This window comes from Aquarana catesbeiana, linkage group LG09 (assembly GCF_042186555.1).
Source record: "Aquarana catesbeiana isolate 2022-GZ linkage group LG09, ASM4218655v1, whole genome shotgun sequence".
NCBI lineage: Eukaryota > Metazoa > Chordata > Amphibia > Anura > Ranidae > Aquarana > Aquarana catesbeiana.
The window spans coordinates 117,723,386-117,748,014 of NC_133332.1; the positions used below are offsets into that span (position 1 = coordinate 117,723,386).

At 40.3% G+C, this 24,629-nt stretch overlaps 1 protein-coding gene across 2 annotated transcripts in view; it reads right to left on the bottom strand.

Annotated features, from left to right (window-relative positions):
- The window catches only part of GPC3 (glypican 3), a 1,010,059-nt gene that overhangs the window by 653,944 nt on the left and 331,486 nt on the right, over positions 1 to 24,629 (bottom strand). For both annotated transcript variants that reach the window (XM_073599177.1, XM_073599176.1), the window contains one exon: positions 11,900 to 12,591. In XM_073599177.1, coding sequence (XP_073455278.1) covers positions 11,900 to 12,591 — 692 coding nt within the window. The remainder of the gene's footprint in view (positions 1 to 11,899; positions 12,592 to 24,629) is intronic.

A 24,629-nucleotide genomic window follows, 5' to 3' on the forward strand; every position in this document is an offset into this window, starting at 1 on the left:
GCAGGTACAAGGTCTGGAGTTGATTCTAAGTGTAATATTTGCATTTGGAATCTATTGCTGTGAACCTACATCATGTGTTCACAGGAGCTGTTCATGCAAGTAAAACAGGCCATTGTAAGGCTTCAAAAATTAAAAGAAATCCATCAGAGTGACAGCAGCAACATTAAGAGTGGCCAAATGAACAGTCTGGAACATTCTGAGGAAAGAAGAATTCACTAGTGAGCTCAGCAACATAAAAAGGCCTGGACGTCCACAGAAGACAGCAGTGGTGGATGATCGTAGGATCTTCTCTACGGTAAAGAAAAACCCATTCACAACATCTAGACAAGTGAAAGACACTCTCCAGGAGGTGGGCATATCATTGTCAAAGTCTACAATCAAGAGATTACTTCACGAGGGCAAATATAGAGGGTTCACCACAAGGTGAAAACATTCATTCATATTCATAAGCTTGAAGAATAGTAAAAAAAAAATTAGACTTTGCCAACAAACATCTAAAAAAGCCAGACCAATTCTGGAAAAGCATTCTTTGGACAAATGAAACTAAGATTAGTCTGTACCAGAATGATGGGGGGAAAAAAAAGTGCGGAGAAGTCTTGGAACAGCTCATGATCCAAAGCACACAACGTAATCTGTAAAACACGGTGGAGGCAGTGTGATGGCATGGGCATGCATGGCTTCCAGTGGGTCATTGGTGTTTATTAATGATGTGACAGAAGACAGAAGCAGCTGAAAGAATTCTGCAGTGTTTAGAAATATACTGTCAGCACAGATTCAGCCAAATGCAGCAAAGTTGATTGGACGGCGTTTCACAGAACAGATGGGCAATGATCCAAATCACACTGCAAAAGCAACCCAGGAGCTTTCGAAGAAAAAAGTGTAATATTATGCAATGGCCGAGTCAATGACCTGATCTCAAATTAATTGAGCATGCATTTCACTTGAAGGCAAAACTAAAGGCAGTTAGAGCCTGGCAAAGCTTCAGAAAATGAGTCTTTGGTAATGTCCATGGGTTCCAGACTTCAGGCAGTCAATGCCAGTAAAGGATCCTCTACAAAATATTAAAAATGAACATTTTATGATTATATTCATTTGTCCAATTACATTTAAACCCCTGAAAATGGGGGAACTGTGTATAAAATGGTTGAAGTTCCTAAAATTTGTACTTGATGTTTATGGTCAACACCTTGGATTAAAGCTGAAAGTCTGCACTTCAAAGTCATTTGGATTGTTTTGTTTTAATTTTATTCTGGTAGCATACAGAGCCAAAAGTATGAAAACTGTGCCTGTGTCCAAATATATATGGACCTAACTGTATATTGACTTACTATACATAAATGAGAAGAAGTGACAATATTGAAGACTAATCTCCCGGACTCAAAGATGCTAGGGTAAGAGGGCTAGATATCCATCTATACACAATTTATTAGATAATATATTCACAATAAAGATTAAGAAAATAGGGCGGAAATTATGTGGATTTTGATGATCTTTGGTCGGTTTCAGTATCATTGCTATATGGGTCCTAAGCAAGGTGGGGTGGAGGTCTGGGTGGGATTTCAAATGGTTTGCAATTCTATGCATTAAGATAAAAAGCCTTCTATGTGCAGAAGCCCCCCTTACTTACTAACACTTACCCGAGGTCCTTCTCTGTCCAGCGATGTCCAGGAGTGTCTCAGCCATCTGAGATTCTCCCTCCTGATTGGCTGAGACACAGTAGCAGCACCACTGGCTGCTGCTGTCAAAGTCAGTCAGCCAATCAGGGGAGAGAGGTGCGGGGCCAGGATGGGACTCCATGTCTGAATGGACACAGGGAGCTGTGAATTGGCTCGGGTGCCCCCATAACAAGCGGCATGCTGTGGGGGCCCTGAGCAGGAGGGAGGGCCAGGATCACAGATGAGGGACCTGAGAAGAGGAGGATCTGGGCTGCTCTGTGCAAATCCACTGCAAAAGGGTAGGTAAGTATAACATGTTTGTTATTTTTATAGGAAAAAAACAAGACTTTACAATTGCTTTAAGTGTGGCGCTAGGGTGGCAGCACACTTTTTAAAGAAACAAGCAGAGAACCCATCTAGGCCAGAAGTCTTTGAGGGCTTAAGAGATTTGTTAGCATATAGGTTTTTGGAAATTGTGATGCCGGCATCCAACTTGCTCCATATTTCACTCAATAGGGTCGGAAGAAATATATCTTTAAAAAGTCAATCCACTGAACCAGGACAGGAGGGTGTGTTTTTTTTTATATAATTTGATGAGTATTGACTGAAAGTGAGCTACAAATGTGGCTGGGTTTGCGGTAACAATCCAGTATGAAAGGTGCAGTCTGTTGGGGTGGACTTTTTGGGATAGACATTTAACAAGTTGGACAACATGGAGCCTGATTTGTTAGCTTGTGCGTAAAAGTTTTATTTGGCCCATCTAATTTGTTTTCTTGGCTTTATAATTAAAGTGATTGTAAAGTCTGTTGTTTTTTTTGTTTTTTAAATAACAAACACTTTTTACTTACCAACTCTGTGCAGTTGGTTTTGCACAGAGCAGAGTATTGGTAACTGTAAGCGCAAAGTCCATATATAACAGGAGATATAAAGGGCTGAGCAACTTAGTCCATAGGGGACAGGCTGGAAGTTCAAGGGTTAACTGGTAACCGGTAATGTAATGGTTAAAGTAGGCTGGTAGGCTAGGCAGCTGCTGTCCTCAGAGAGCTGGCTCTGTGATGGATGAGAGAGGGGTAGAGAAGGAAGCGCCACCTGAGTGTAGTATTAACAAATGATGTTTAAGGACACCAGGTAAAAATACACTTACAGGATAAAAACATATAAAAGGCTCATCTGTACAGGTATGTGGTCCTTGGTGTTCCCTCTGATCCTGTGGTGGTGACGCTGCAGGGATGCTGGGCTGCAGAAGGTGGATGCACAGAGCAGCCCAGATCCTCCTCTTCTTGGGTCCCTCTTTGCTGCTCCTAGCCCCTCCCTCCTATCGAGTGCCCCCACAGTCAGCAGCTTCCTATGGGGGCACTGGAGTCGAGTCACAGCTCCATGTGTCCATTCAGACACGGAGTCCCGATCCAGCCTCACCCTCTCTTGGCTGACTGACTTTAATTGACAGCTGCGGTAGCAAATGGTGCCACAGCTGTGTCTTAGCTAATCAGAAGGAGTGTGCTGGACGGCATAGACATCATGGATATCGCTGGAGAGAGATGGGGCTCAGGTAAGTAATAAGGGGGTGCTGGGGAGGCTGCCACACACAAAAGGTTTTTTTATCTTAATGCATAGAATGCATTAGGATAAAAAAACCTTCTGCTTTTACAACTCCTTTAAGCAGTAAATTGAGTTCCACTTTAATATCAGAAACTCGTTTACGGAGAGAAACAGAGGGGCGCTTTTTCCATTTGATTTTTAAGTTGGCTAATTAGGATGATAGGGTGGTAATATTGTGTTCTTTTTTGAGGCACAAGGCACATTGAATGGTGGAGCCTTGTGGGCTTCCCATAAGGTAACAGGGGACTGCACAGAGTCCACATTAAGGTCAAAATTGCTGTGAGAGTTTGATAAAGTGTGTTGTATCAGTGTGAGAGAGCAGGGAGCCATTAAGGCGCCAGACTGGAGAGGGGGGTTACCGTATAGGAGAGAGAATGGTCAGACCAAGATACAGAAAACATTTTGGTTTTAATAAGGGAAGGGAGAAACTGTGGGTAGATGAAAAATTATCAATGCGCAAGAAGCGGTCATGAGGAGGAGCGCAGTAAAATGTATAGTCTCTCATGCTGAGATTTTAATGTCTCCAGGCATCTATCAGGTGATGCTCTGTGGGAGAAGTAGGCACTTTGTCAATGTGAAAATGGGTAGCATTCCTGTTAGAAGACAGACAAGTAGTGCTCGATTTGTCCAATTTAGAGTTGAGAACCATGTTAGTCTCTTCCATTAGGAAAAAGGTGTCTTTCTGATAAGCAGATATGAGGCCCCCAGAAAGTGTGGGAAAAAAAAATCAAGATTAGTCAGAGTGGGGAGTAAAGTAGCTAACCCAGAACTCGACAAATCATAGGTGCCAGGTCTCCATGGCGACTAGAAATTGCGTCCTAGCGCCTGGGCTTTTGTCAGCTGTCTGCATCCGCCTCCAACTTGCAGACCAGGCTAAAGCGCAGTTGTTCAGTTCCCAGAACCCCGTCCCCACCCCCGCATGCTCTGTGTTCGCTGTGTCCTTTAGCTGATCACAGATCGATATAAGCGGCCAATCACAGCAGTCCTTTACCATGTGATCAGCTGTGTCCAATCAGGGTAGATCACATGTAAACAAATACCGGTTTTTGGCACTTCCCTTCTTTAGTGCTGTCACAGTGTGAGGAAAGGAAAGCCAATAACTGGCTATCCTGAAACAGGGGACATTTACACTGATAATCAGGGCACTGATTATCAGTGCAGCCTATCGGTGCCCATCAATGCCACCTTATCAGTGTAACCTCATCAGTGCCACCTATCAGTGCAGACTCCTCAGTTCCCATCAGTGCAGCTTCATCAGTGCCCATCAAAATTTTAGAACAGAAATTAAGAAAAAGTTTTTTTTTTCAAAATGTTTGGTCATTTGTTTAGCAAAAAATAAAAAAAACAGAGGTGATTAAATGCCACCAAATTTGTGTGAAAAAAAAATAATAAAAATTTCATATGAGTGTTACAGTGTTGCATGACCACGCAATTGTCATTCAAAGTGTGACAGCGCTGAAAGCTGAAAATTGGCCTGGGCAGGAAGGGGGTGAAAGTGCCCAGTAGGCAAATGGTTAAAAACTGGCTCCTAACTTTTTTAGCTGGCTCCTAGATTCAAAGCAAATGTGTCAAGCTCTGAGCTAACCAATGACCAATGTTACTTCTGTATCAAAGATGGTGCCCTGAAGGAGGTACCGACCAGTGGGGTCAAAAAACGCCATTCGACAGACAAAAGGGGTTTTCATGTGGAAGGTAATTAATACTCTGCTTTTCTTTTTTGTAAACGTAGCATGGAAGATTTGATGGCGATGTTTGGGTATGTGTTTTGGGTAGGATGATGTGGAGAACCTATTTTCTGGAAAACACACTATGTTAGCGCGATAGGAGGAGAAATTACCAGTTCTATGTTTCTATAGAGGATTAAATCCCTGATTATTGTGGAATATAAACGTAAAATTAGTGGTCCCAATCATGATGGGAGGAGAAAAGAACTAACATTTGGATCACAAGGTGTCATAAAGTTGCTGGGAATGGGAGTAAGAATCACCGTGCCTGTTTGAGAAGGAGATTGGGAAGAAGAGGGGGGAGAGGAGAACAGAAGAAGAGAAGGGTAAAAGAGAAACATGCCAGCAAAAGCAGAGTGTTGCAATATGCATAGGCATCACTTGGTGTGGGGGTTACCTGTAATGTCCAGGTGCAGGGTTCGGCAAAATGTGCGATGGGCAGAGAACACAGAAGCAAAAATAAAGCACTCTATGAAAAACAGGTGCAAATCTTGGTAGATAAGGTAGATTGCAACGACAGAAAGGGGTGAACAACAGCAAAAACTGCAAAACAAAAATCACAATAGAAGAATAGAACATAAACGACCGTCATAAGGGTGACATAAAACAATCAGGTGACAATAAAAGTGATTCAGAAAAAAAAGTTAGGTGTGAAGAAAAATCCCAAATCCAAAATTCAGTCTCTGAGTTGGAATGGACAAGCAAACAAACTTGACCATAACCATAAGTTGACAACACCTAGCAGAGGACAGTTGTCAGTAGAAACAAGACAAAATATATCAACGGCAAGCCCTTAGTAATATTCATAATCTTAGTTGTAGAGAGGCAGTGAGTGTCAGCAGAGGTAACCAGGATTAGAGAAACCTGGCAGAATTTAATATTTTGGACATTGGAGAGTAGGCTACTAGCACACAGGGGGCCTGCACGATAAAGTGTTTAAGGCAGCAATGCATATGCTCTCTCAGTACAAGCAATATCTGAGGCAGGATTGGCCACAGCAAAACCTAAATAGATAATGGGATCTAGATTCTTAGGGACATTCAACTAATTTGACAGTGCCACAGTAAAATGCTGAGGTTAAAGATAAGAGTGAGGCATCTAGGTATTGTTGTCTAATTCTGCGTTCACACGAGCAGACTTTTTGACCGGACTGGTCCGACGGCCCTAGTGCGGCAGACAATTCGACCGTGTGTGGGCTTCATCAGACCTGCAGCGGACTTTTTCAGGTGAAAATCTGATGGACACTAGATTTGGAACATGTTTCAAATCTTTACGTCGGAACTCCGCCGGACCCAGTTCCTATCAAAAAGTCCACTCGTCTGTATGCTAGTCCGACGCTAGGGCAGCTATTGGCTACTGGCTATCAACTTCCTTATTTTAGTCTGGTCGTACGTCATCACGTACGAATCCTTCGGACTTTGGTGTGATCGTGTGTAGGCAAGTCCGTTTGTTCGTAAAGTCCGTCGGAAGTCCACCGAAAGTCCGTCGGACCAGTCAGGTCGAAAAGTCCGCTCCTGTGTACGCGGCATAAGCGTTGAGGTATGACAAGTCTAAGACAAGGTCTGCTTAGGACAATCCTCCTCCAAATTGCTAACAGTGGGGGGGGGGGGGGGGGGGAGTATGTTTGTGGTCCAGCTAGCAAGGTACAAAAACAAAATAAGAAAATAAAGGGAAGGGGGGAAAAGTAAAGATAGCAATAGGTTGGAAAGCATTCGTAGGTTGATATACAGCCAAACACAGATATAAGGTGAAGCAGTGTCCCAGTGATATGTCCCCTTATCCATGGGAATTGAGTGAGACCCTCTAAATATCACAATTGTAAAGTTAAAGCTGGTGAGGCAGAAGAATAAAAGTTCAGATGCCCAGTAGCTGGAGGATGGTGTAGGGTGCATTTGCATGAGCACCTGTAAAAACTGGGATCTTAAATAGCATCCCAGATATGGATATAAGTGAAGTCATGTGACAAGGGTAGAGAGTACATCTCCTCAAGAAAATTATGGAATCCCAGACTGATATGCAAGTGATCGTAAGTAGGTGTAGTTCAATTCGTCCACTAATCGCAAGCTGCAGAGGATCTCGCTGGGGAGTTAGATGAGAAGAGCGTTGACAGCTTGATTTGGAGCACGTGGGCCAACTTGAATGCAGAAGTTGGAGCTGTAGGCGAGTTAAAACCTTGTGGGATTCCTCCAGGGAGGAAAAGAAATGTGATTGGCTCTCAGATGTAGAGCCTGAAAGGGAATCCCCATTTATACTTGATCCCTTTGTTTGGAACAATGTTCAGGTAAGGTGTCAGAGCTTTGCGTTTCTGGATCATCCGAGGTGTTAGATCAGCGAATATCTGATTATTGAAAAGAAAATGACTATCATTTTGAGCATCATTTTTGATTCAGTTTGGTTTGTGCCAGTCCAAAAGTCAGGGATTAATTGATTGATTGATTTTTTTAACATTGTTTTTCTCTAATCTTGTATAACCTTGTTCTTGTATAACTGATTAGTTACGAGAAATCCTAAATCACATATGCATTATATGTAAAACTGTGTTAAAGTGTTGTGAACTCTAATGCCCTGTACACACGATAGGATTTTCCAATGAAAAATGTGTGATAGGACCTTGTTGTCGGAAATTCCGACCGTGTGTAGGCTCCATCACACATTTTCCATAGGAATTCCGACACAAAGTTTGAGAGCTTGCTATAAAATTTTCCGACAACAATGCGTTGTCGGAAATTCTGATCGTGTGTACACAAATCCGACGCACAAAGTGCCACGCATGCTCAGAATAAATTAAGAGACGAAAGCTATTGGCTACTGCCCGGTTATAGTCCCGACGTACGTATTTTACGTCACCGCGTTCAGAACGATCGGATTTTCTGACAACTTTGTGTGATCATGTGTATGCAAGACAAGTTTGAGCCAACATCCGTCGGAAAAAATCCATGGATTTTGTTGTCAGAATGTCCGATCAATGTCCAACCTTGTGTACGGGGCATAACACTGAACTTCTAATATTTGCTGCTTTTTGATCTTTTGAAGGCATTATGAACCTTCCTACCTGCACTGCATTTTTCACCTGCGTGAGATGTGCACGAATCATGTAGTTTCATTTACTCTACATTTTATAGTAGAGTAAATGTTCACATTTCTTTATCTGCAGTTTCTGATTATGTTCAAACAGGAGGCATGCTGGATGGCACTACATGTAGTCTATGAACTGACACTTTCTGTGAAGAAACTATATATTATACAACCCCCAGGACTCACAGTCACAGCTAAGTGTAAATATTTGCCAGCACATCATGGATCTTCAGACAAAGTTTGAAAGTTTTACAAAAGAAAATCGCATCACACACAAAAGAGTGCAAAGTTTCAGAACCGTGCAGGACCCCTTTGTCAGGCATGTGATGACCACATGCGCAGCTCAGAAACATTGCATTCTTCTGTTTGTGATGTGATCTTTCAAAAGAAAAAAAAATGTGCATACCGAGTCTAAAGATCTGTGGTGTGCTGGCAAATATTTAGACTATACTGTGCATGTTTCAGTCACTAGCTGGCGGTTGCTGCAGTGCCCTTTACTTTTGAGCCTATTCCAGGAATGTGTGTGATGGGAATATGGACGATTCACAGTCACACCTTGTACAGGTGAAAACTTGACAGTAATTAGATCTGACACAGCCATAAGCAGACATAGCAATGTAGGGAGGAGATATGTTTTATCACATTAGCCCTCTCACATTTGTGTTGCAACACAGAGAAATGACAAGGCATTGATTGGATGCGATGTAACCCAGAAGAAGAAGTTGACCTTCAGTCATTTTTCAACTTTCCATCTATTAAATCTTCTGCCCTTGTTATTTTAACTTTGGATAGTAAAACATTTTTTTTTCTCTGACAGTAAATACCTTATACAGCCCACTTCCTGTTTGTCTGGTAAAAAAAAAAAAAAAAATAGGCTTATGACATCATGCACAGCTCTCTCTCTCACTCTTGTGAGAGTTTGCCAGGAAGGGAAGGGGTGAGTCATAAGAGGGCCAATAAGAACTGCAGGGCTGCAGAGCTGGAGGTGAGCCTCTGTATGCCATCCATTGCCAGGGACATTGTATACAGACACCATTGTCCTTTTACCTTGCTGAGAAAGATCCTGCCTTCCTCACTTGATAATCTGGGCCAGTTGTGTTGTTTGACCCTGCTATTCAGGAGTTTAAGTGCACAAACAAACGTGGCTACCTGAAGACACAAAGTCTTATCTTTTCTTCAAAAAGACTGAAGCTACTAGTGCCATACGGACCCGCACACACATATTCAGGGCTCAGTATATGCAGTGGGGGGCGTGTGGGACAGTTTATCTAGGAAGTTAAGCTATTACATGTTGATTTGACTCCTCCTGCCTGGACTCATAGAGCCAACCTGAGTAAAGGTAACCAATCTGGTACAGATTGCCATACTGTCAATTTATTGTTAGTGAAGTGTTTACCTCTGCTCTTGGGGTTATTCTCAGATTTTGAATCCCCTGAAAGCAACCTGAATATGGTCACATATGGTAACAATGCATGGTAACGAGTCACATGACACCAGGGAGGAAAAATTACTAATTGGGCCCAATTTGGAAATTTTCACTTAGGGGTGTACTCACTTTTGTTGCCAGCAGTTTAGACGTTAATGGCTGTGTGTTGAGTTATTTTGAGGGGACAGCAAATTTACACTCTAATACAAGCTGTACACTCACTATTTTACATTATAGTAAAGTGTCATTTCTTCAGTGTTGTCACATGAAAAGATATAATAAAATATTTACAAAAATGTGAGGGGTGTACTTATGTGAGATACTGTGTATACATATATACACATATATATATATACACACACACACACACACACACACATATATATATATTATACACACACACTGTATATTTTTTTGTGTTCATATGCACTTTAATAAAATTTACTGAAAAATTAATGAAAACTAGGAATGTGTCCATTACATTTAAATAAATAGCCCATTGAAGATAGAAACGACAAAACCAGCTTGTGCTGTCATATTTCAACTTCAATCCAGAGATTTCACCAGCAGTACTTTTTTCTGTCAATATATGTCTTCAGTATCATGGCCAGCATCATTCCACCACATCCTCTGAGCCCAGGTCTCCTTGGACCCCCCCCATCCTGTTATTGGACAGTGAGAAATAAAGCAGTATCATTGAGAGATCTTCTATTTATCAATCTACTTTCTACTACTATCGGTATACTTCTTGTCAGCAAATTAACCTACTAGCTTTTTGTGCTGCTCCTATACTACGGCCCAGAGACTGCAGCAGGCTGACACCAGGTCAAATTCAGGTAGTTACACACACTTACATTTAAAAAATGAAAAACACACACAACACAAATCCAAAGGCAAGTCATTCTCAAAAAAGTTAATATAGTTACAAAATGAATTAAAAAAAAAAAAAAAAAAAAAGGAGCTAGATAGCACCCATCCATATTATAAGTTTAGGCGCTTTACAATAGGCAACGGTTTTAACTGTAACTTTGCCTAGTCCCACAGTTGACAAAAAGAAAAGGGACTATTGCAGGTCAGTCTGTTACATGGTTACACAGTAGGTGAGGTTGAAAAAAAAGACACAAGTCCATCAAGTCCAACCTATGTGTGTGTGATTATATGTCAGTATTACATTGTATATCCCTGTATGTTGTGGTCATTCAGGTGCTTATCTAATAGTTTTTTGAAACTATTGATGCTCTCCGCTGATACCCCGCCTGTGGAAGGGAGTTCCACATCCTTGCCTCTCTTACAGTAAAGAACCCTCTACATAATTTAAGGTTAAACCTCTTTTCTTCTAATTTTAATGAGTGGCCACGTGTCTTGTTAAACTCCCTTCCATGAAAAACTTTTATCCCTATTGTGTGGTCACAAGTACGGTATTTGCAAATTGAAATCATATCCCGTCAAGCGTCTCTTCTACAGAGAGAATACGTTCAGTGCTCGCAACCTTTCCTCATAACTAATATCCTCCAGACCCTTTATTAGCTTTGTTGCCCTTCTTTGTACTCGCTCCATTTCCAGTACATCCTTCCTGAGGACTGGTGCCCAGAACTGGATAACATACTCTAGGTGTGGCCGTACCAGAGTCTTGTAGAGTGGGAGAATTATCATTTTATCTCTGGAGTTGATCCCCTTTTTAATGCATGCCAATATTCTGTTTGCTTTGATAGCAGCAGCTTGGCATTGCATGCCATTGCTGAGCTGATCATCTACTAGGACCCCTGGGTCCTTTTTCATCCTAGATTCCCCCAGAGGTTCTCCCCCCAGTGTATAGATTGCATTCATATTTTTGCCATCTAAATGTATTTTACATTTTTCTACATTAAACCTCATTTGCCATGTCGTTGCCCGCCCCATTAATTTGTTCAGATCTTTTTGCAAGGTTTCTAAATCCTGCGGAGAAGCTATTGCCCTGCTTAGCTTAGTATTGTCCGCAAATACAGAGATTGAAAAGTTTACCCCATCCTCCAGGTCATTTATGAACAAATTAAATAGGATTGGTCCCAGCACAGAACCCTGGGGGACCCCACCCCTGACCATTCCGAGTACTCCCCATTTATCACCACCCTCTGAACTCGCCCTTGTAGCCAGTTTTCAATCCATGTACCCACCCTAGGGTCCATTGCCAATGGACCTTACTTTGTACACTAAACTTTTCTGGGGAATACTCTTGATAAGGCTCACGACGGAGAGACTATTTACTGTAAGTACAGCTCTTCCTCTGTAATAACCATAAGTGAAATATTTGAAAAATGTTCCAAAATGTGCACCTCTGCATATTTCGTCAATGGTGCTGCTAAGCAAACCATGTAAAAACTTTTACTTTGAGCTAATATAGGGTTTCTATTCCCTCCATTAAAATAATGCACTAAACTTACCGCAGTGGAAAATTTTCCTCCATTCTTTACAACATGTACCACAGCTTCCTGGATGAGTGAATAGAGATTGAGCAGAACACGTTCTAGATCATAAATTCCATGCATTTCCTTGGCAAGTCTCTCAATCGATGAAATGTACTCATTCCAGTAAGGGTCAATTTCTCCCACGCTAGCCAAACAGCCTCGCATTACAGTTCCACAATATCCAGCACAAGGCTGTGCCAACAAATGGCCCTGACAATGAGAACAATACCACATTTTCAGGAGAGTCCTGCCACAGTCCTTGCTGACCTTTAAATAGTCTGTAGTATTGATCACTTCAATGCCAAGATTTAGGGCCTGCAGGAAAACCCGAGATGCTTGCAATGATTTCGACACTTGGGTCATGATTGTTTTGGGATAGTGGCCAAAAGCACTGATGTCCCTTCTGGCAAGACGAAGACATTCTACATTTTCAACAGAGTCTTTGAACCCTGTGTTTAAATAACTGCTATAGACTATCGGGAACAAGCCATCGAAAAACTCATTGACCATATCATTCACATTAATATCGGATCCCAAGACATACAGGGAAATGTCTGTGAATAATTCACCAACAAGCTTAAAGGTTTTCAGTGAGATGTTCTGGTAATGCATCTTGAACATTGTGTTTGTGTAATTTCTTGCATGTCGTATTACCATTTCAAACGCTTCTGCAATAGAAAAAAAAGAAGGTAAAAGAATTGTTATTTTAGTCAATTTTCACATATTTGTGCATACTTAATAGCACCATTTTTATGTTAAAATTCACAAGATAAGGATGATTCTTATACAACCTTTGATTTCTCAACAAATCCATCACATGTGCCAATGCAAAAATGCATTGATGGCTTATATGAACAATTTTCCTTTTGTGACTGGAAGGCATTTTCATGGAGATATTGTATTCCCTATGTATACAGGCAACAAGCCTAGCTTTTCAGCAAGAACAATGGTCCAGTCACATGGATACCTGCTTTTGAAGAGGAAGCATTATATTATAACCCTGGCAAGTGAAAACTGTTCCGTGTAGACTCCTCACCTATAATTTGTCTGCTGGGCAGCAAGGTTTGCAGAGAAACTTAACATTTGTAAATGTTTGCTCCTGTATCTAAATACATGGCTCATTATCGATTTTTATATTGTCGTAAAAAGATCATTTTTGATAAATGCTTTAAGAAAAAATATAAATCAAAACACTAAATTACTATTTCTAGAGGTTGTAAGTTTTGATTTTTTTTTCAATAAAAAATAAAAAATTAAACATGTGATAAATGCAAAATCAAAAACTGCCATGATCTACTGTTTTTTTTTTTTAAAAAGCACATACTGGGTAATTTATTACAATCCTGCCTTTACTACCTAGTGAGAGATAGTAAGCATCAGACATTAACCTCCGCAGGGAACTGTAACTAATAGGTGGGTATCCTTATGTTAAAAATAACAGGAATGCTATGTGTAGGGCATAGTGTACCTTTTATAAAAAGTAAAATAATTGTTTTCTTATAGAGTATTCTATGAATGGTTAACACATTATGTTGATTGAACCTCACTTAGATCAGCTGAAGATGCCCACTGTGGGTAGAGCATAACCTCTGAAGAATTGTGCCTTTCCATTCATTCCATTTAAAATTTGGATCACACTCTTCCTCACATAAATCAGGGAACCAAACTTGCCTGTGACTGCCAAACTTAAATGTGGGTCAAGCACTAGGTGGATGGAGGCTGAAATAGGAGTGTCAGTATCCAGACCGTCATTGGTCATTCATTTAAAGTAAAAGCAGTTAAATTTTTATTTTTGGAAATGTAATTGTTCAGGTATTAAGTGCATAAGGGCAAAAACAGATAAGCACGAATGCCATTTCACAATCATCATGTTGAAAAGTATATTATAAATACTGTCGCTCCATAAAGTAGCCTGCACTATGGGCTGGCAGAGGCACGGGAATGGAGCTGCTGGCATGTGCAAATTAACCAACTCCTTTGAGGATAAAAGTTCTAGCTTACTTTTCATAAGTAGCCTACATAAAATGGAGGTAAAGAAACCAAGACAGGATTTTTAATAAAATCTTTATAGTTGGGTAAATATGTACAAGATCCTTGCTACCATGGGAATCTAACCATGCGATTTTTAGTGCACCTGACAGTACACCCCTCCCCTTAACACTCACTGGACCTCACAGTGCACCCCTCCCTACAACACAAAAAAGGCCTTCCAATGCACCCCTCATCATAATACTCACTGGACTTCACAATGCACCACTCCCTATGACACCCACCAGGCTTCACAATGCACTTCTCACCAACCATTGTTGTCTCCAACCGCAATATCCACAGAAGTGAACCCTAGCCTAAGTGATTTAAATAATGGTGTGGAAATTTTGCAGCATAGGGTTATGTGAGAAGACACTTAATTATAGCAACTACTGCAATCCTGTGTTCTACATTGATGATTAAATATTTACATAACTGCTCAAAAGGCAGTTAATATGGATCACGTGAACGAGTTAAGAAATATATAATGGGTATAGAAAAAATCTTTTAGCCTAAGAATATAGGGTAAGTAAATCCAGGCAAGAACACAACCTATCAAAGATCTCAATTAAATCTACAATATATGTTAGGAAACAGTGGTATTGGCATTTTACGCCACCACTAAACCTTCAATTCATACACACAGAAATTTCTACACTCATCAAAATCTCAGTGATGTCCAATTATTTGGCCAGTTTATCTGCTGAGCAGAGATTTTATCTATATTGTGCTGTCATAGCCCAGAATGAAAGCTATTGATCGCCCCTTGTTATGTAAACTGTAAAGACACAACTTATTTTGATCAACTTCCAGAATACAATAACTGACACTAAATTAATGTATTTCTTTTTTCTTTCCCTGTACAAAACAATTATGCTAATACTTCAATATTGATTTAATTTTTAGCGATGGGGGCTATGAGCAAAATCATACTTATCTACTAAATCATACTGCAACACTGCTCTTAAGACTCAGCACTGTTAAGGTTTATGTTACTACAAAAATTAATAACAGCTAGATTGTCTGTTTTCATGTTGTTAATGGCAACTCTAGCCTGTTTATTATTTACTTTTTCATTTGCTCAGAAATACCTGGTGATCCTTCAATTTCCCTAGGTATGGTTTGAAACTAACTACACCATGCACACAAGCAGATCTATGCTGGGATGATCAGTTTGTATCCCTTGAATGGCTACTGGAAGTTACACACACCATGCCCACACACACGTGCCTGTATCTACATAGTTAGTTTTGCAACCATGCCCCCTGTCCAGCCCCCCTCAATGAATGGCTGCAGCTGAGCCCTGCTTAGTTGAATGACGCTGCAGCACTGGGTGTTCCTAGCAGAAGAGGACAAATGGGAGGTGGCAGGGTTTAAAGGCTGTTTACAGAACCTTTTATGAGAGTGAGGACAGAAGGTTGTTGGACAGGAAAATACCTTTACACATATAGGGCCAAAGAGGCCCACTGGATGTTTTCACAAGGTTTAGGTGGAGAATGGAGGCCTGGTTACATGCACTAAGGTTGGCAGCTATCTAGTGGGAGACGCCTTCATGGCTTCACAAGGCTTCCCGAGTGTGTGTGCGCGTGTAGTGTTATAGTAGCCCACCCACTTCCTATGCAGACATGCTCCCTGCTATGGGGAAGAGCGAGAGAAGGCAAGTTGTACAGTCTCGTGAACAGTAAATAAAGCTTCCATAAAAGGTATGCAGCATTTGTTTTTAACAAAATATTATGCTATTATAGTTGGCAAATAATATTTGCTGTATTAGAATATACCTTACTAGTAGTGTGTTCACTAATAATTTGAGTTTCTCCAGAAAATGCCATCACATGCAGCTTAAGCACACAGAAATAGTGGGTGAAGTTTTTGGAAGTTTTGGGGAGAAGCCGAACACCACTTAACTGAAGATAAAACATTGATCTGTAAATCACAATGTAGTTTTACCTACAACCTACTACTTACCCAACACAATCAACAGGTAATGGACAATTTCTGGTGAAGATCCTATTCCACATGTATTTATTTATTTTATTTATTTCAGGTACTTATATAGCGCCATCAATTTACGCAGCACATTCACATCAGTCCCTACCCTCAAGGAGCTTACAATCTAAGATCCCTAACTCACATTCATACATACTAGGGACAATTTAGATGGATAATTAAACCTACACACACATTCTGATTGTTATAAGGCTTATTAATGGGATTATTTGTGCAAATCTTTAAACTTGCACCACTTCCAGAATTCATACTACAATATATCTAAAAACTTTGCATTGCCATCTCATTTCAGGCACGCCTAGGTGAATGAATCTACTGTATAATGTAACTCTCAAATCCAAACAAAGCCCAAGTCTGAAAGATCTAGCTATTTAGCAACTTAAACCAGAGAACAGATTGTTCTAAGAACAAAGTTTAGAACCCCGGGGATGTGCGTTGAACCAAAGCAGCTCACAAGCAGAAGATCTGATCCAGTGAAGAATGATGCTAGACACCATGATAATACTAAATTGTGTCAAATCTACTGTATGCATGTTTTGAAATAAAAGAAGCATCATCTTGAAGCATATTATATACTGTAGATAGATCTTTAAATTCCAATGGAGTCAAATAAGTTGTTTCTGTTCCAAACAAGGTCAGGCAAATTTTGGGATCACGCAGATCGATTTTGTTGATCTATCTATCCTTTCTTGCAGCTATGAAGACTTCTCGGTACCCATGACAGATCCCAATAAATCTAAGGATGAAGGGAGCTGTCATTTAAACACAATAAAGGTGAGCATGGGGACCAATATCAGCAGACAGGAAATGAACAGCAAGGCATCCACAAATAGACTAGCGTTCACAGCATCAATTATGTTATGTCAAAATTATTCCATCATTCATCCATAGAGATTATGCAGCCTGTGGTATGTTGGCATGCTTGTATCAGTGCACAAGAGTATAAATATCTGCGATATACAGCTTACTGCTCACTTGAACATACTCTGGAACTGTAAACAGCCAAAGTTGCCACCATAATTACCCACATGAGGACATTTTACTTCTCTATAGAATAACTGTAGACCATTATAAAATACCCTTTTTTACGGAATATTTCTAACATGTCAACTGTCCACAGTATATCTCTTTCCATTCATCCAAACCGGTCTGTCACTTATTCTGGGACCCTCATTTATTAGTTAATGAGAAATGTGAACCAAAAACAATCCTACATCTCTGCAGAAAAATATATACAGTCAGACATATAGCTTAGGACACAGTTGTTAATTTTAAAGGTGACTATTGCTAGATCAGAAATGTTAAGCCTACACAGACCATAAAACACTAGCTCAAAGTTTTAGGTTGGGTTCACACTATTGCCGCATGTGGCTCACAGCAGGGGTCCGGTGCGTCCCCGTTCACCATTTCAGGTCCAATGTCAGCCCAAATTTTTTGGCTGAATTCGGACCTGAAATGGAACAAAAAACGCACAGGACCCCAGTGCAAATTTGCACCAGAGCCGCAGCTGAGATATGTGAACTGGCTCCGTAGAGAGCCGGTCACAGTCTCCTACCATGCAATTTGGATGCGGGGAAACCCACATCCAATTTACATAGCTGTGAGCCCAGCCTTAATGTCAAAATGAATGAGGATAATTGCACAAGGAAATTTAACTAAAAAGACATGAAGAATAGGATACAAATGAGAAAAGTAATAAAAGAAAACTAAAGTCTGCAATGTGTTGGGTAAGCTTTTGCCATAATATGCAAGTATTGAAAGCATCCTTGCAGTTTATATCACACTTAACTCCCAAAACACCCCACTCCAGCAATCTCACTTGTTACTGTATTACTGCTATTGGCATCTTTACATATTCCTTTATGTTGGGTGTCTTTGGTCACCTTAATTAACTCGACTTATTTTGTCTCAGCACCCAGGCCATGCCAGGTTTGGAAATTAAGGTATTCATATGCAGCTCAGCATACAAAAGGAAAGTTGTAAGTAATCAAGAGAGAAGCTTTTGTGGCAGAGAGACAAAGAGACATTCAGAGTCCTTCTGCAGTTAAGGTGTACCTGCCTGCAATTTTTAAAATAAGAGTTTAACTCTGCTAGGTAAGGTATATCTAAAGCAAAAACTTTCCAGATTTCCAGTTAGTTTGTGTTCCAATGACAAAGGTCAGAAGGACAGGGAGAGTTAATAGAAAGATATCATTAAAAATCTGATACCGTATGTGTTTTACTATCTACAATCTAAAATTTGTAATAACAGTTTATGTTATATGTTTTAAAGCAAAAAAATCAAAACAAAACATAAAACCCTGTAAAAGAAGAAGAGGATATATTCAAGAGATATGCCAACTGAAGAATTTTCAGTATCCGACAAACATCCAGAATTGTTGGTAGCCTGGTAGCATACTACGCTCTCTAGTTGAATCTGCCAGCTACTACGTTAGTACTGTGTCCTGTTTATAGAGGAGGTGGGCTATAATGAGAACCTGCTACCTTGTCCTGAATGAGGATAGTGACATGTTAATTTTAAGTGGATCTCATTAGCTGCTGTGAGTAACATACACCTTTTGTTTCTGTAATAAATTTGCTAAATTGTGCATACAAAGGCTTATAATAAAAAGTAAATGTAACTTAGCTTTTTTACATCTTCTTCTCTCTCTATTTAAAGCAGCCCATAAAAATCTAGTAATATGCCAACAAGCACCACAAAATCTCTTATTTCAATTAGCTTTATTGTCCATGGAACATGGATCTCCTGCCAAGCGCTGCTGTTGTTCCCTTTCTTCACGTTTCACCCTTAGTTAGGGTTTAGTCATAGACGCAAAAGAGTCAGCGAGATGGAGACATATATAGGGCATTTAAATTCTCAAGATTAAGAGTCTTAAAGATACTACAACAGTGCATATAAGTTGTTTCTTCTTTCAGTGTGTAAGATGTCTCTCTGTTACAGTACAATCAGCTTACACTTACCGAGAATTAAAAACAACTCTCCCACAAATCCAACAATCTTTAAAGTGATTGTAAAGTCTTTTTTTTTTCTATAAAAAAAAAAAACATGTCATACTTACCTGCTCTGTGCAGTGGATTTGCACAGAGCAGCCCAGATCCTCCTCTTCTCAGGTCCCTCTTCTTTGCTCCTGGAACCTCCCTCCTGCCGAGTGCCCCCACAGCAAGCAGCTTGCTATGAGGGCAGCCGAGCTGCAGCTCTGTGTGGCCATTCAGACACGGAGCTGTGGTTTGGCACCCGCCCTCTCTTTCTCCTGATTGGCCAACTGACTTTGATTGAGAGCAGCGGTGGCCAATGGCGCCGCTGCTGCATCTCAGCTAATCAGGAGGGAGAGTCTCGGATGGCCGAACCGTCTTGGACATCGCTGGACTGAGATGGAACTCAGGTAGATTTTAGGGGGATTGCTGCACACAGAAGGTTTTCTTTTATCTTAAAGCGGGGGTCCACCTATCGTTTTTTTTTTTTTTTAGTTCATTCACAAACTTTTCTTCTCAGCATTACATACTCACATATTGTGTGTAATATGTCCACCTGTGTCAGATTTCATCAGAAAGAATAACTTATATTATTCACTGCAGGCGGTTTCCATCTTCATTGTGGGCATTTGAAGCCCACAAGCATTTATTTCCTGGATGTGGTAAATGCTGTGCTCACAGCATTCACCGCTCGTTCCCGCACATGCTCAGTGGCATCCTGGGAAGCCTGAGACTAGCTCCCAGGAGTCTGGGAGAGGCTAGAAACACGCCTACTCCCACGGGAGGAGAACCAGGAAGTGCAAAGAAGAATAGAAAAATAAAAAGGTAATTACAGCGATTTTAATTTTTTTAAACGGCATGTCAGCATCTAGGCAAGGAAGAGAATACATACAGATATTGTTCAAAATTTGGGTGGAACCCCGCTTTAATGCTAAGAATGCATTCAGATAAAAAACCTGACTTTACAACCACTTTAATCTTGGTACAAATCATCCAAAATTGTATTAAAAGAAACTTCATCCTCATAAGTACCTGTTGGATATTTGCATATTGGAGTAAAAATAAACCAAAATGAGTGGGACCAGATTGATCAAACTAAACATATAAAAAAAAAAAAAAAAGTGGAATTTCAGGTTACCTTCAAAGGAAAATGCATGTCTTGGTCTAAAAATATTTGTAGATGGATTTATGTTAAACTCACCCATGACCTCCTGAGCTTTCTCTAGTAATCACTAAGGCCACCCATCACATTAAATGACAAATAGGAAGGCTTGGCAAGTGGTAAGAGAAGACCCAAGCATTTTTTTTAAGCTTCCATAATACATGAACTGTCTGTATATCTCAATCTGATTATTCTGACATGCTGTTTTACTCAATGCAACCTTTATTGCATTTCATCATGTGCTCAGTTTAATTTGCTTGAGAAAGTGCACTTTAAAGCATAACTGCAGGAAGATTGCAAGAAAATTTGCAACTTTTTATTTTATTATACCTTGCTTCTGTTTGCTCAAAAAAGTGCATCTAATGTGACAGCCTGTTCTGAAGCCTGAAAATCAGTTCAGCATTGGGGATGTAGGACATTTGGTGGATGGGCTCAGTCAGACTACATGTAAATCACTAAATTTCATTAGCAATATGGTGTCATGAGCATGTTTTTGAGCAAAGATAAAAACTGAACAACATATTATTGCTGTCAAAGGTTGTATTCAAAAATACAAAAGCCAGATCTATTTAAACAACTATTTAAGAGGTGTATTTATTTTTGAATTTTTAGTTAGGTCTCTCTAAAGCTGGCCATAGACAGGTCAAAGGTTGGCTGGTTCTGTGTGAACCAGCCAAATTTCAATCTGCCTATCGGCACGCCGGTTAAACTGAAGTTTATCCATCAATCCACAACCAGCCTATCTGTGTTTTTTCACCCAATCACTGCTGGCAGCTATAGCCTAAGGCAGGCCATACGTTATGCAATTTTGTTTCCTTCTACCAAAGCTTAATAGAAAGAGAATTGCTTGCTTCCCTCAGCTTTAGATGCTGGCAGTGATCGGGCAAAAAAAACCGCACAGGTTGATTTGTACTGAAGTTGATCCATCAATTAGCTTCAGTACAACCAGCCTGCCCATTGACAGATCGAAATTCAGCCAGCTGGATTTCAATCCATCTATGGACAGGCTCGTTGTACTGAAGTCGATCCATCATTCAACATCTGTACAAATAGCCTGCTTACAGACAGATCAAAGTTCAGCTGATTCCTGCAGAATCAGCTGAATTTTGATCCAAATATGGCTAGCTTTAGTCTTGACGATCTTGAAAGTTTGTTTTAAAATCATAATGACAGTAAGCTCCACTTTAGCTTTTCTTGGACTCCTTGCACCTGGCATGTTCTGGCCTGTCACCTGATGTCATTGTTCTTTCTATAGTGGTGGACAGTCCTGACTGACGCAGAGAACAGCTTCCTATTATCAACACTATTCCCCTGTGAGAGTTTAGGTTGGTTGGACAATGCTCCCCCAAAAAGTATGTCTGACACCCTGGCACTGGATAAAAAGGCAGTGAGGCAGTGGAGGGACATAACCAGGGAGATGCCAAGTATTTCAGTGAAATTAACCTTTTGTTTAAAATTTTGTAAGCTATTTTTTTTTTAAAGAAGTAGTTAATTTTAAAGCCCAACTCCAGATTAACAGATTTGTAAACCATATCCTTTAATCTGAACATTTATACTCTGTACAAGTATGCATTTTTACAAACAGAAGACCCAGTTAGACAGCAGTGCCTGCAGGCTGCATATTTTATATCAAGATCCATAGCCGCACATTGATTATATGAATCTTTTAGCATAGTCATTTTGCACAGTAAATAAAAAGAACTCTAATGACACAGCATGAAAGCAAGTACAGCCCATAAATGAACTAATAGTGCTCTTACTCTTTGATTCCTCTATGTGTCCTGTCTCCATGTAGTCTGCATTCTTTGCTTAATTGCACACAAATTAAGGCAGTCAGTTAAAGCATTGCTAAGTCTTGACAAAGTATAGGGTTCAGTGAAAACCACCACTCCATTCCCACACACAGAATACAACTTTGCCATTCATCGGCTTTCACCACCATCTGCTAGGATCTCATAAAAGTTTCTGATACGTATGTAAAAAAGAGGAATGTCTGTATTACCCATAGCAACCATAATACATGATAAAATATGACAAAACAGTAGTAGTAATAAAGGTTTAGAACTGTCTCCAAGCAAATTACAAAAATACATTAATAAATACACTAAATAAATATCTGTTTGAAGACAAATCCCTGCTTATTTACGCCCCGCTCCCTTCCTCCATGCTGTTAAAAAGACTGAAAAGGACTATAGTAATTTAGTAATTGATTTACTTTAAAGCAGAATCCCTCCTAAAACTCTTCATTTTTATAAATTAGGACATGGTTTAACCTACTTTTCTATCACAAGTGCAGTCATGTCAGCCTTTTAGTACCCTGTACCTGCTCATCAGCATATTACTATACGCAGGGATACAGAGGGTAAAAAAGGGGGAGGGGTATGTCTATATATCAAGAATAATGTACAAGTGAATGTGAGAGATAACTTCACTAAGGGAGCTATGGATAAGGTGGAATCCTTATGGGTAGAGCTCCAAAGGGATGAAGCTAAGGAGAAAATAATACTGGGAGTATGCTATAGGCCCCCTAACCTTAAAGATGAGGGGGAGACAGACCTCTATCACAATGTGGATTAGCAGCAAGGATGGGAAGTGTTATCATAATGGGGGATTTTAATTATCCAGACATAGACTGGGCGGAAGGAACCACACATTTGTCTAAGGCTCGCCAGTTCCTATATGTCTTGCAGGACAATTTTATGGGTCAGATGGTAGACGCACCAACTAGAAATAAAGCGTTACTAGATCTACTGATTACCAATACAGACCTGATCACGGATGTGGAAATACGGGGCAATTTAGGAAATAGCGATCACAGGTCAATTGGCTTCAGTATAAATCACACAAATAGGAAACGTAAGGGAAAAACAAAGACACTGAATTTCAAAAGAGCCAACTTCCTTAAACTACGAACCTTGCTAGAAGGCAAAAATTGGGATAAAATCTTAGGAACAAAGAACACGAAGGAGAGATGGGTTCGCTTTAAGAGCATATTAAATAAGGGCATTACCCAGTGCATCCCATTGGGTAATGCATTTAAAAGAGCGAACAAAAGTCCTGGAAGGCTTTAACTGTAAAATGCATATAAAAGCAAAAGAGGAGGCCATCAAAAAATACAAGGTTGAGGGATCATCATCAGTATTCAGACTTTATAAAGAATGCAACAAGAAATTTAAGAGTGCAAATAGGGGGCTAAGATAGAACACGAAAGACACATAGGGGAGGAGAGCAAAAAAAGATCCCAAGAAATTCTTTAAGTATATAAACAGTAAAAAAGGGAGGACAGACCATATTGGCCCCATAAAGAATGAGGAAGAACATCTGGTTACAAAGGATGGGGAGATGGCGAAGGTATTGAATTTATTCCTCTCCTCAGTCTTCACGAGGAAATCGGGAGCTTCAGTAACCAAAACTGCAGTGTTTATCCTCGTAACAGATCACAGGAAGCACCCTCATGGCTAACAGAGGACAGAATTAGAATTAGACTTGGGAAACTTAACATTGATAAATCACCGGGACCGGATGGCTTGCACCCGAGGGTACTTAGGGAACTCAATCAATTGCCAGACCATTGTTCCTAATTTTTACTGACACTCTACTGATTGGAATGGTACCAGCGAATTAGAGAAAAGCCAACGTAGCACCAATATTTAAAAAGGACCCAAAATACATCCCTGGGAATTACAGACCAGTTAGCCTAACATCAATACTATGCAAGCTCTTGGAGGAGATAAGGGACTATATACAAGATTTTAGTAATGAAAACGGTATCATTAGCAGTAATCAATATGGATTCAAGAAGAATCGTTGCCAAACCAATCTATTAACCTGCTATGAGGAGAATTGCCATCTAGCTAAAGGAAGGCCCCTAGATGTGGTGTATCTGGATTTTGCAAAAGCATTTGACACAGTTCCCCATAAATGTTTACTGTACAAAATAAGGTCCATTGGCATGGACCACAGGGTGAGTACATGGATTGAAAACTGGCTACAAGGGCGAGTTCAGAGGGTGGTGATAAATGGGGAATACTCTGAGTGGTCAGGGGTGGGAAGTGGGGTCCCACAGGGTTCTGCGCTAGGACCAATCCTATTTAATTTGTTCATAAATGACCAGGAGGATGGGGTAAACAGTTCAATCTCTGTATTTTCAAACAATACTAAGCTAAGCAGGGCAATAACGTCTCCACAGGATGTGGAAACCTTGCAAGAAGATCTGATGGGGTGGGCAACTACATGGCAAATGAGGTTTAATGTAGAAAAATGTAAACTAATGCATTTGGGTGGTAAAAATATGAACGCAATTTATACACTAGGGGGAGAACCTCTGGGGGAATCTAGGATGGAAAAGGACCTGGGGGTCCTAGTAGATGATAGGCTCAGCAAGCTGCTGCTAACAAAGCAAACAGAATATTGGCTTGCATTAAAAAGGGGATTAACTCCAGGTATAAAGTGATAATTCTCCCACTCTACAAGACTCTGGTCCGGCCACACCTGGAGTATGCTGTCCAGTTCTGGGCACCACTCCTCAGTAAGGAT